Source organism: Catharus ustulatus, chromosome 4 (genome assembly GCF_009819885.2).
Source record: "Catharus ustulatus isolate bCatUst1 chromosome 4, bCatUst1.pri.v2, whole genome shotgun sequence".
In the NCBI taxonomy this organism is placed as follows: domain Eukaryota; kingdom Metazoa; phylum Chordata; class Aves; order Passeriformes; family Turdidae; genus Catharus; species Catharus ustulatus.
In genome coordinates this window covers 55,396,619-55,410,192 of record NC_046224.1, presented here as the reverse complement: position 1 = coordinate 55,410,192, position 13,574 = coordinate 55,396,619, and the positions used below count along the sequence as shown (strand labels likewise).

Below are 13,574 nucleotides of genomic sequence, written 5' to 3'. Positions count from 1 at the left end.
TTTTCTCATTTTAGAAGTTATTCCCTCCAAGTTCCCACACAGTCAGTAGAAAACAGTTGTATTTAGACACTTTTGACAGAGAAGTGGAGAGGTATTTTTAACTTACCTGACTGTCCCTGGGACGAGTGGCAGCATTGCACTCCCTGTCGTCATTCAGAATAACCCGGTACGTCCCAGTGACGCATTTGACTGCGCGCACCTGGTATCCGCGCCCACATGTCACAGAGCACTGTTGAAGGCAGCAGTTTCACACACTTGAAATAGCAACATTTATAATCAAATTTCATTTTTTAATTACATTTTCTACTTTAAATCTCTTTCCAGAATGAATAGGAATGACTACTGAGATGGTGTAAACTTCCTTTGTGGCAGACCATCAGATACTTAACCAGTGTCCAAAGCACACCAATGAACAGTGCTTGTGCAGGACAAAGGCTTTCTCTTTCCCCTTTTCTGTTCCCTGCAGTGAGTAGGCTGGAGGCTGGGCAGAAGACTGGGAAGGAACACTGCCAGAACAGCTGACCTGATCAAAGGATCAATCCGTGCTCTATAATGTCATGCTCAGCAATAAAAACTGATGAAAAGAAAGCAGAGGAGGGGAAAGGTAGGAGTAAGGAGTAGCTTCAAATGAATCACTAACTGCAGCTGTTGAATGTCTTTCCCTTCACTATAGAGTTTGACCAGAGTGCACTCAAAGAAGCCACCTAAAACATTGGATGGCTGAAAATATTATGACATAAATCCTATCCCTATAAATTTGGTTCGAGCATAAGTACTTGCAAAAACCTGATTGTGACTGGATATTACAAGCGGTACAGTGGAAAAACTGCAATGAAAAGTTCTGCTCCAGTGACATAGATTGATAAATTACTTGCACAAGCTATTTGAGAAAACTATTTTTTATTCATAAGAATTCTATCATGGGACTGAATTAAATTTCTATTTAACTTTTGCATTTAGCTTGTAGGAATGGAAAGTCATCACCTTGTTATCACAAGATTACATTATGTTAGATAACAGTGTGGTTTTTTCTAAGGTAAAAAAGTAAAAGAAATGTCTAAATTTAAAATATACTTAATTTCCAAAGGTATATTTATTCTGTATTTTAATAACAGGTTGTATATGAAAAGATAAAGATCAGCTGCTACTTGATTATGATTTCCCACTAACATCCAAGAATCTGAATAATCTTCTGTTGGTTTGAGTAAACTGATCTTATAAAAAATACAAGAAGTTGAATACCTTATTTTTTAAAATGAATTCTTATCTATTTACTGATAAAAGTTTCCTTCACAAATTGATTCCCTTTTTTCTAGTGTTTTAAATCCATTCTGGTTTACATTAGAGACGTAACAGATTTTTTTATCACTGACAGTAAAAAAAAAAGTAACAATAAAATACTAAGTCCTTCTCCCCGCCGTTACACTGATGCGCAAAAGCATCTTTGATATTAAGGTTCAGGATCAATTACTATTTTAGGTATTTAACTTATATATGGGTATTCCTAAATTGCAAGTTAGATAGCCATTAGAACCCTGCAAAAAAACATGTGAATTAATTCAACTAAAACAGCTGCTTAAGATTCAACTAAATGTTTAAAAATTATTGTTTTGTGATTGCTCATAGCCTGAACTATAAAACAAGAAGCCAGGAATCCTTATGTACTCACTGATCCCCAAGGCCCTACTTGCCAAGATGCACATTCATGAAGTTCACAAGGTGTTATTGACTCTGGTCTGTCATTTGGGTTACAGAAATCATCTCTCAGTTGTTCATCATTAAGTTGACACCAGACTTGACGATGCTTCATTCCTTTGCCACATGTCACAGAACACTGTAAAATTATTATAAAATCAGTTTGCAGAGACATGAATCTGCATTAATGGCTTTAATTTCTTTTAGTAACTTGTTGGATTTTAAAAATGACATAAATAACAAAAATATTCCATGAATGCAAGAAGTTCAAAAAACCCTATTTTTAAATGAAATTTTCATTTCCTGTTAAGTTCAACTCAAATGCTAACACAACAAAATTACAATTAAAATTCTAAAGCTAGAAGTTATGAAAACTATGTGCAGATAGTTTATTTGCAATACAATAATAGTGCATATATCACAGCTTTCCATGGAAAAATGTTTAAATTGCCCACAATTCCTTTATATCCATCTAACCCATAATAAAATTAATTTAACTCTATTAAACAGTTGTATAGTTCTCATTGCTTCTTAAAAAAGGAAGGTGTGCAAATTACTGCAAATACATTTACTTTATGTGTCTTCACTACCTCATTTTAATGTAACAAAATTAAGGAGAAAATAAATTCTGGGAGTATTTCCCAGAAGTTCTCATGCCATTCATAGATTTGTGATGTGTATCAGACAAATCATAGGAGTTTAGAACTTTCATAACCATTGGTTCAAAATAAAATAAAACTCCTAAACCTTTAATACAGCTTATTTTAATATGCATTACTAGGATCCAATGTACTTTAAGTTTTACACAGTTTCATTACCTCACTCCAGTCAGTAACCAACCAGCTTGGACATAAGAATTCATTGCAACTCTGTGTTACAACTCTTGGAAGCTCCTGGCATTCCCTGTCAGGAAGATGACGACCCAAGTTGTTCATACAGAAAGCTTCTCTGGTTCTGACACCTCTTGCACAGCTCCTGGAACACTGTGGTGTATAGTTGTGAAACAGGAAACAGAATACAATAAAACCAAAATACATTATCAGTCTTACAGGTAAAAGACATTATTGATTATGCCGGGAAAAAAGTGTCCTCCATTTAATCCATAGAATGCTAATATGTTCATTTGAGATAAATTCACTACTTTGTATAATAGTTCCAAGATAAAACTCTAACAAAGAACAAAACCAAAATTGTACAGAAGTAAACCATTAAGACTGTAAATAAAATATACACCTTTAATTACCAGATCTTTCCTGCTGACATCCAAAACCAAGCCGCAAACAAGATACCCATTCTTATAAAAATATAAGGAATTTGCTGAAATATAAAAGTTGGTATTAGCTGATTCTACTTATCTGTGTTTGTCATTGTTTCCTTTTAGTTATTAAACATAAAAAAATAGGAATAAAAATTTTGCATGAATGCCAACCAGAACTATAACGACACAATTACAAAGTTTTAAATCTGTACCTCTGACCATTCTGTGTAGTGCCAGCTTCTTAACATACAGTCACCATGACAAGGTTCTCTGGCTGGTGGTTTCTGCTGATCAGCACAGTATTTATCATCCACTGGAGCACTGACACCTCTTGCAACAGAGTACTTCATGCAGTGGATCTCAACAGACCGATGTCCTGGGCCACACTTTGATGTACAGTCACTTTTGCCAACACTGTGCCACCTAAAATGACAAACTGTTGTAGAAAGCTAACTATGTTTTAAAAAATATTACCATGGCAATCTGTGCACCGAGAGAATGTACCAAGAATTATAACACTAATATAGATATGCACTTTAGGGAACAAATAAAACCGTAAACTCTATCTCATGACTGGATTTTCAAAGCAAAATAGAAGATTTTGACTCACAGGCTTAAAAGGACTTTTCAAATTTAAAAGATCTTTTTTCTTAATCTCCTAGGTGACATTGAAAAATGTAAGCTATAATTCTAACTCTTCATCCTCTGAATATTTCAGTGTGGGCTATCTTGGAGTGCAAAAACACATTTCTGTTTCAAATTAGTTCCAGTTGTGGGTACAATTCTGGTGGAAAATGTATTTCATAAGCAGTACTAGTTTTTGTGCAAGTAGATATAGAACAAGTCTAACAAGAGATTTTGTTTTTTACCAATAAAAATTAGAAAAGTACCCTTGTTCTACATGGAGTTGAAGGTGTAAATATCATGTATAAAGCCATTACACCAACAGATTTGAGGAAAACAAGGAGAGGTGGGAAGGATGAGGAAGGAAGAGAAGGATGCAGGAACAGAGGATAAAGCAATCTGAATTACCTTGTTTCAGTGTCAATCAATAAAACCATATAAGACCACAATAATTCCATCAGTTAGGAATCCTTTTTACCTTAATTCACACTCTGTATTACACTCCTCAAAGACACTTGGTACAGGGGGTAAAAGCTCACATCTTTGATCAGACACTACCACATGATCACTTTTACGTATACATGTCATTCTTCTCCTTCGAATACCTTGAAAAAGCATCAAAATAAGTAAATAAAGAGCTAAAATAAGACTGCCTTATGGATTGCATTCATCATTTAGGAACTGAGCTATCCCATTAAGACAAATTTCTGTATACAGCAGATTCTGCACAACCATGCTCCTTTGTGCTGCTCGCTACATTCCAGGTGGAGAACGACCTTTCCCAGTCACCTTTTCCACCTTCCAGCTACAGTGATGTCACATGATATCAACTTCCAGAGAAATTACAGAAGTGTAGCAGTCCATTTACTCATCAGGCTAAGTATTCCAAATGCTAATTTGTATGTCCTGCTAATTAACATATTTCCTAAACCACCATGTTACCTTAGATGTTAACCACATGTTAACTTGTGATCCTTTCCCTTAAAGAAGCAGAAAATTTGACCACAGTGTACCTAAAAGATTTGAAATTGTGGGAGAAATACCTTGATAGTTGTTCTGCTTCTCTAGTATATGAGCATGTGTACAGCCTGATTCAAAACCAGAAGAATCTCACCATCATGTATTTTCAGGTTTTTCTAGCACTAATAGGAGTATTTGTCAAAAATCTCTGTACATACATTTTTATATATATACACATTTCGTAAATGCTGTGGCTTTATTTTTATACTGGAATGGTCTAGAGAGTAACAGTTTAAAATAGTAAAATATATTTTTAAGCAGCTTTGTCCCATGACAGCAGATAACTTGGAAAAAAGACAAATAAATAAGTATGAAAGACACCAGACAAATTAGTGATCACCTGGAACTGGTATAATGGAAGCCTAATGAATATTAATAGACATAAAATACCACTTTAAAAGAATGTATCAGATTTTGTTCAACCTTTTTTAATAAACTGCTCCTGTCTCCAAATGTAGGTTTGAATATAGAATTGTACTGCATAAGTACTGAAAATAGCAAAAACAAAAATCAGAAGCTATTCTGTCCTTAAAGGTTCAGTGAACTTCAAGTTTACTGAGGGTAACAAGTTTCTTCCTTACAAGTAATGGTGAAAAGTCAGAGAACTTAAGATGAGTCCCTTCCTAAATCCCATAAGGTCTTTGGTTCTGGTGAAAAAAATACTTCACAGTACCTTGGCACATCCTGCTGCAGTCTTGCCAGGGTCCATAAGGATCCCATGTGAACAGATCACTTCCATCTTCTATTGGGACATTGAATGAATAACGCACATCAGGGTTGTATAAATTCCCTACACACAAAACCTTGATTGAGATAAAATGATAGCTGTTTTTCAGTGAATTTGAACATAAAATTATTAACATAATGATCATGTAGGAAGTTTTCAAACTTATGAAAAAAGTAAACATGCACCTGTAAGATTAGTTCTTCTTCAACTCTATCAGTGCTGTTAATTCGTTCTACTGTATTGTTTGAACCACTGTATTCGAAAATGGTTCCTTTTATATTGATTTCTCTTTTTGACATGCTTACAACAAAATTTCCATTCAAGATAAAATTTCCATGGATATCTGATAAAGCTGTAAATGAAATAAAATATTGAAAACCTATTTAGTTAAAGGGTTCTATCAAAAAATCTCACCAACACACAGCTTTATTTTAGTCAACGTAAAAGTCGCACAAAACAGTAAAATTAATGAATTCAATCCTAATCATTACTAGCTTCCACTAAGCAGTGGTCATGGATTTTCTAAGCCATGGATTTTCTCTGGATTATATTCTGCTGATGGGCTGACTGCAGTCCTGGCTTTTAAATTTGTCTAGGTTCTGCTATTGCAGAAGGAAACAATAATTATTGGTATTTCCGATCAACTCTACAGCCCACATCCTTGTACTTGCTACAGCTACTTCTAGTGGAGTGGCTTTTAAAAGTAAACTAAAAAATAAAAATAAATTATTAAGCATTTGTGATAGTAATTTAATACAGTGACCTATTAGCAATAAAAATATTAATGACAAGTTAAACATTTTTAAAATAAGGTAAAATTTATAGTACAAGATGCTATTAAGGCATTACTACATTTGAAATGGAAGCTGATGTCAGGGGCCAAGGGTTGTTTCTGGGTAACAGGTGACAAGGAAAACATTTTGAAAATTCTGAAGTTTGCTGGCTAGGATGACAATGGAAGAAGAGACAGAAGGTAAATAGGCTTCGATATTTTTTAGGCACTTCAGATACAATGTTCCTACTGTGAAATAGAACAACCAAGATTTTTAGTAGGATGTACTTATGAGTTCTTTGTTGCCTACACACACTTGCAAATCTATCAACATGTGATGACTTTTATATTCTTTATGTACCAGACATAATGGAAAAAGAGAAATATGAGACTACTGGTAAGTTTGCTGGTGGTCAGACTGCTTTGTTCATAAACTAAGTGTACGCTTCCAAGATTTAAAACAACAAATACCTGCATTATTCCTGAGTTCACTTGTGGCATTGCAATTAACATTGTGACAACAAAGTAAAAAATTGACAAATAATGCAAGGTGCTATAATTATTCTCTGATGAATGAACACATTCATCTAAGAACTACAAATCTTAACATCTCACTAATTTAGATGCAAGTTTTCTGAAAACTAGTATCTACAGAGAGACTCAGGCCAATGGATATAAAAAATAATTCGATATTTTCTCCAACATCTTTATCAGACTTCTCATAATATACATCCAGAGCAGATGTTTGTCAAAAGCAGAAAACCCATCCATCAATGTTGCACACAGGAGGCTTTTACCAAGGTAGTTGTCATCTTCTGGTTTCCCTGAGTAGCTGTGCTGTCGAACGTCAATGTTTGTTGCTCCTTTGGGAATATTTACTACAACATTGTAACCTGCAAATTAATTATATACAAAAATAGTCAAGTATTAGAAAATATGAAAACACATTTTCACATTTGCAAAACCCTACAGTCCATCAGAGACAACCAATACTGAATGCTTTCATTTGTTAGGAAGTGTTAGGTTCTGTGTTCAGGTATGTGAATTAAACTTTTTACCACTAACAGGAGCTCAGTCTACTCAGAAAAATCCCTAGAGAGCAGAACTACAGTAATTTCACGAATACAAGCCGCACCAATTTGACTAAGATTTTCCTCCTAAACCGGAAATGCGGCTAATAATCAGGAGCGGCTAATACAACCTCAGAAGTTGCCAGAGTGCTGAGCCGAGCAGTTGCAAAGTCGGCATTTTGCGATTGTTACAAATCGCTACTCTGTTGCACCGCGGGTGGAGCCTGGCTCCCTGTAGGCAGCACGGGGGGCGGGGAGAGAGGCGGGAGAGCTCTCTTTCCTCCTCTGCCACAGCCCAGGGGAGAGACGGGGGGGCCCGGCGTCGCCATTGCCGCGGCCCGGGGAGGAGAGGGGGGACCCGGGCCGCCCCTACCGCGGCCCGGGGAGGGGGGGGGAAGCCCGCGCCGCCATTGCTGCGGCCCGGGGAGGCGGGGGGAAGCCTGCGCTGCCATTGCTGCGGCCCGGGGAGCCGACAGGAGCCCCGCGCAGCCATTGTTGCGGCCCAGGGAGGGGGGGGAAGCGCGCGCCGCCATTGCTGCGGCCCGGGGAGCCGACAGGAGCCCCACACAAGCCATTGCTGTGGCCCGGGGAGCCGACGGGAGCCGCGCGCAGCCATTGCCGCGGCTCGGGGAGCCGACGGGGTGCTTTGTCCCCGCCCGCCGCCGCCGCGGCAGGAGCGGGGAAACTCCGTCCCTGCCCGCCGCCGGCGCCACAGGCGCGGGAAAGCTCCGTCCCCGCCCGCCGCCGCTGCCGTAGGAGCAGGGGAAGCTCCGTCCCTGCCTGCCACCGCGGGGCAGCGCCGACCCGGGGTGACCGAGCCCAGAGGCAGCGGCGGCCGGCCCCGAGCTGCAGCACCGTGCTGGACCACCTGGCCCTGTCAGCGGCCCCTAGCGGGCCGAGCCTGCACAGCCTTAGCTCAGCCAGTAAACCCCGCCCTCCCGCGGTTCTGTTACTAATTGCACGCGGGTCCTCGCTGCGAACGACAAAGCGGCTTATATTCGGGTGCGGCTTATCTATGGACAAAAACCGAAATATTTGCCAACACCCAGAGATGCGGCTTATAGTCAGTGCGGCTTGTATTCGTGAATTTACTGTACTCTAGAAAGCAGTCAAGTACATCAACAGGGACTCTCTAGAAAGCAGTCAAGTATATCAAGAGGGACTCAGGAAACACTGTGACTGCTCAAAATTTAAACTTTTACAAAAATCTGGCTAAGTCACTTAACATGAAATATCTCCATTCCCTGTTTATGATATTGAGTAGCTTTTCTCTCACAAGAGTATTTCAAGACAGCACACTAAAGAACGAATCTTAAATGCTAAAATACTGCCATGTTGCAGTCCATCTGTATGCAGAGGTAGACAGAGCTGTTAAACTGGCCATGATTGATCCACCTTCTTCTGCTTAAAATATTGAGTGCACTCCCTTCAAAGTACAAATGCTTCAGAAATTAGTCACCATTTCTTGTAATATCTCCAAGTAACATTATGGTAATCTTGCCATCAGGTAACAAAATAAGGTGCATCAAAATCTACTTTAAAAAAAAAAAGAAGTCTCACTGCACATAAACCTAAAAAATGCAAACATACTTCTCACAGATGCTAACCATGAATTCAAAAGGACACTTACAGCTGAGAAAAACTGAATATGGCAAACACTGGAAACGAATAATAAATACAAATGTAATCTGAGATATTAATAAAAGTTTTAATCATTTTTTCAGCTATTTCACTGTGTTTAACAATATTACTGTGGTTTTAGTTTATGCAGCTCTGTGGGTAAAAATTTAAATGGAAATATCCTTTTCACTTTGTACTGAGTTTGACTGGGATAGAGTTACTTTTCTTCACAATAGCTGGTAGGGGCTCTGTTTTGGATTTGTGATGGAAAATGTTGATAATTCAGTGATGTTCTAGTTGTTGCTGGGCAGAGCAAGGCCTCTTCTGCCTCTCACCCCACTCCATCAGTGAGGAGGCTGGGGGTGCACCAGGAGTTGTGTACAGGGCGTACAGATGGACCCCAGTCGACCACAGGGATACCCCAGACCATATGGCATCATGCTGGGCACATGAAACTGGGGAAAGAAGGAAGGAGGGATGATCCAGAGTGAGGCATTTGTCTTCCCAATTCACTATTATGCATGATACAGCCCTGCTTTCCTGGTTGGACACCTGCCTGCCCATGGGAAGTGGTGAACCAATTCTTGCTATGCTTTGCATGCACAGCTTTTGCTTTACTATTGAAGTGTCTTTATCTGAACCATCTGAGTTTTCTCACTTTTATTCTTCCAGTTCTCTCTCCCATCCCACTGGGAGGTAGTGAATGAGTGACTGGCTGTGTGGTTCCAGCTGGGGTTAAGCCATGACAAATTTCATATTTCATTAACTTCCAAGTGCTTTTAATCTATTAAAACTATGCCATGCATTTAAATGAAGATTTAATCTAATTACAGGTCCATCACATTTACCAGCTGGGGGCAGCACTGCAATTGCAAATTGACAAGATGCATGCTCTGGATAAATACACAGTTTGGTCATCTTTCAACATACTGGGAAGAAAACCAAAACAGAGTTTAAAAAACCCCTCATCTCACACACTGAAGACCTTGTGGTAAGAGAATAAAAGAAGACAAAATACAGGAGGAAACTATAAACAAAACTGCATAGCATGTTGTCAAGGATACACAAAGAGAATAAATCACACACTAGGACACTGAGAATGACCATTGTTCAGGAAAGCCTCAGATACTCTAATTTGATTCAGTAATAATAGCCAACATAGTAATAATGTGTACATAATTAGATTACCATTCCTAAAATGGAAGCCAAGTAAATTAGTATTTTGCTGTGAGGAATTTTTGATTATTTCTTCACTACTGTTTACACAGTTACTGACAACATCATAACTGCATGAATATAAGCACATACCACAGGCTGCCATTATCAATTCCAAATTCTGCCTTAGTAAAATGGCTCATTTCACTTTGAAAGGGAACCAAATGAAGTTAAAAGAAAAAGATGAAGTGCACATCAGAATACTTAGCTTGACCTAAATTCAGAATTGTTTTGGAAAATAGTATTTCCTCAGACAATGCCTTCAGTCATTAGCCTAGGGATGTCTAGACCTCCCATGGAAACTGGAGTTTTAGTGATCAGCTGACTACATTTTCTTGTTTGCATAGCTGTATTCCTACTTGAGCACACCCTGTGTGATAATCCCAAATGTTCAGCATACTGTTCATTGATATAACTCAGTATTATCTCTTATATGCTATAATTCAATAATTTGAACATAATTTAAAACATTCCTTAAACTACAAAACCAAATCATAACTCAAGGTTTTCCTCATCTCACAACATAAGGGCTTTTTTCCCCTCCAACTTCAATTTGAAGCAAGTAAGTCTGTGACAATGGAAAGTCATTAAATAGGAGAGAGTGACAGTCTTGACCATATTTGTATAATAGCAGTTTCACATAATGGTCACTTGACTTGTAACAAATGTGTGTGTGGCAGAATTCATGTGCTATCTATAAGCAGCTTCTCAGGAGAGACACAAGAATAAATACATGTATTTGTATGGGAAGGGTAACTGTATAATTTTTTTGGTAATTTTGATGCCTGTGTGCCTTCAGCCAGGAGAAAAAAAAATCCAACAGGATACTTGGCATACCTTCCTCTTCAGCAGCAATCCCTTTGGTCTATGAAGATCCTATTTGGCAGCTCTCCAAGTATCATTTTCACTTCACCCATGGTCTCTTTCAACCAGTGAAGTGGCATGAAGGAGCCTCTAGGCTGACATTAGCCTGGAGACTTCTGTCCCTATGTTCTGTGCTCTAACTACTTAATTGCACTGCTACACACACAGTAGGCTCTCCATACCTCACAGACAAGACTACATATAGAAGAACTATCGGTAGCTCTATTAGAGAAACTAAATCAAGTAAACAAAAAATACCAGTATTATTCACAACTTTCTCATTCGCTACCTGTCAACAAAGAGGAAAAATAGTTACCCCCATTCTCTGGAAGGAGGAGGCTCACATTTCACAGGTTGTATTTTTCACTCTAGGAGAAAAGGAACCTCATCAGCTGCTCACAACACAAATTTCTTGTTCTTTCTTTACACGCTCTAAATGACACTGCAATATGTCCTTCAGGTGCAAAGTTTCAGATCAGAGAATGCAAAAGTACAAAGCAGGAAGCATTCATCCTTTTAAAGTACTTTTACTTTCATAATTTATTTTATTTTTGGTTCTGACCTTTGAGGAGGTTATTTTTTTTTTTTTTTACTTGAGTAGGTTAGAATGTAATAGTGTTTGCCTCTGCATCCTTGAAAGGGAATGTGACTGAAAATCAAAGGTACTTTTTGTTGATAGAGGCCCTAAAGAACATACACTGAAATCCTGCTTCCTGAAATGTAAAGAATAATTTCTAAGCCAAAGTGAAGTATGCATTAAGATTTAAAAAAAGGCAAAACAAACATACCATAATGAGCACTGTTGAAAGTACCTGCAAGTGTCTTACATGAAGAATTATCACCACCACAGATTCCACATTTGTCTCTCCTTGCCTTCGAATTCAAAACATGATCACAGCCTGCTTGCTACAACAAATAATAAAAATAAAAAGGCCCTGTGTCACTCAGTCCAATGGCAAATAATGAAAAAAAAGTAATGTAAGCTTCCCACTACCCCAAAATATTGTTGTTCACTGTATGCATCTAGTCTTCCTTGGAAATTCATTAAAAGCCATCATTGGTTTTGGATTGTGCAATATAAGAGCAAAATAGAATGGTGCACTGCCAATCACTCCATTTATTAAGAGCTGCATAAAAATACATAACAGTACATAAAGATTTTGTGTTAGAAAATCAACATAATTTATGCATTTTAATTTATATTTACATTAAAAGTCTTGGAAGTCTAAAAGCAGCATGTATATATACATGGTCATCAATTAATTTAAAGTCTGTCATTATTGAAAAGAAGCAAAGGAATACATAGACTGTGTTGGTTAAACTAATACAAGCACAATTTTTGTTTATGTATCTTTACTTAAATTGAGTTTTTTGAACTATGATAAACAGGACAATTCTCTTGCATTTCCTCTTTATTCAACCATATAAAAATACTCTATATTTTCTCCTTGTTCTGAATTTGCTCAGTTTCACTGCAATCAGCAAAACCTCAAGAAGGCCCAATAAAAAAGTTTTGAATGGTTAAAATACAGCACCTTGCTTCTCTCAACAAAATCTTGTGGCAAATGCCATAGTCGCTATTGAGCAAAGAGCACTGAATTCATTTAAGGGTCAGTTCCTCCTGCTATTACAGTAAAGTAATAATTACATAGTCTAACTACCCTTGGATTTTTTACTATTTAGTTCTTTGGTAGCAGAAAATACAATGCCAATAATCACACAGCATGCTTCTTTCCTCCCTTTATGCTAATTTTGAATCAGTTTCTCACCGCTCACTTGAACAATATTAACTCTTTCACATATGAGGCCTAATAAGGCAAGTGTGAGTCTTCAGATTCAACTATATGTTCTTAACTTAATTACTTCCATTTTCAGATCTTTAATTTGATAGGTAATAAAATTAGCTTCAGTGAACTCAGAACATCATGTTTTCAGTAATGTTAAATTGTATTAATATTTAATATCTACTTTACCTCCTGTTAAAATTGATTTTAATAATTAATAAGTTTAGATTTAAATACCCTGCATAAGCCTTGAACACAAAGGTCATTGGTTTCTGCTCCACAGGGAGTACCATCAGCAACTCTGTCCTTCAGCTGATAGTAGGAAGTTGTTCCAGAAACTCGGCAAAAAAGTTTACAGCGATCTTTCATAGAAACTGGAAAGAAAATCCAAGAGGTTTCTTGTCTGTTTTAAAACTTTATTTAAAACAACATTTTCATTGTGTTAATTACAAAGATGTGTAATTACTTACTACCACTGTATTTTGGAAGCCAGCGAACAGCAGAGGTAAGACCATTGATATTAAAGTGTTTGCCATCAAATTCAGAGCACTGTTGCTCCCGAAAATCTTTTTTGCCTTTTGGACATGAATCAGTATTACAGGACCGAAATTTCATCCTGCGACCAACACAGTACTTTCCTCCATTTCTTGGCCTAAAATAAAAGTAAATGCAAAACTCATTTTCTAAAATTGCTATTTTTCACAAGAAACAGCCTCACAGCCCCTTATCCAAAGAGGAAAATCTCCCACAGCATTCTGTCAGCTGTATAACTGACCTACCCACTCACACTGAGTTTCTATTGTGCACTCAATTACACCCAAAATAAGCCCAATCCTTGCAAAATACTGTTGTTGAGGTGGTAATCTTGCTAGAGTTTATTGAATGCATTATTATTTTTACTTCTCTTCCAGCTATAACCATAATA

At 37.7% G+C, this 13,574-nt stretch overlaps 1 protein-coding gene across 1 annotated transcript in view; it reads right to left on the bottom strand.

The window, feature by feature from the left end:
- Positions 1–13,574, bottom strand: part of ADAMTS20 (ADAM metallopeptidase with thrombospondin type 1 motif 20) — an 86,778-nt gene that overhangs the window by 33,751 nt on the left and 39,453 nt on the right. Inside the window, exons 13-23 of the mRNA XM_033058731.1 lie at positions 13,120–13,301; positions 12,887–13,023; positions 11,654–11,771; positions 6,894–6,989; positions 5,510–5,676; positions 5,271–5,400; positions 4,056–4,182; positions 3,166–3,376; positions 2,514–2,678; positions 1,670–1,834; positions 107–229 (exon numbers count right to left, since the gene is read on the bottom strand). Of these exons, the coding sequence (XP_032914622.1) occupies positions 107–229; positions 1,670–1,834; positions 2,514–2,678; positions 3,166–3,376; positions 4,056–4,182; positions 5,271–5,400; positions 5,510–5,676; positions 6,894–6,989; positions 11,654–11,771; positions 12,887–13,023; positions 13,120–13,301 (1,621 nt within the window). The remainder of the gene's footprint in view (positions 1–106; positions 230–1,669; positions 1,835–2,513; positions 2,679–3,165; positions 3,377–4,055; positions 4,183–5,270; positions 5,401–5,509; positions 5,677–6,893; positions 6,990–11,653; positions 11,772–12,886; positions 13,024–13,119; positions 13,302–13,574) is intronic.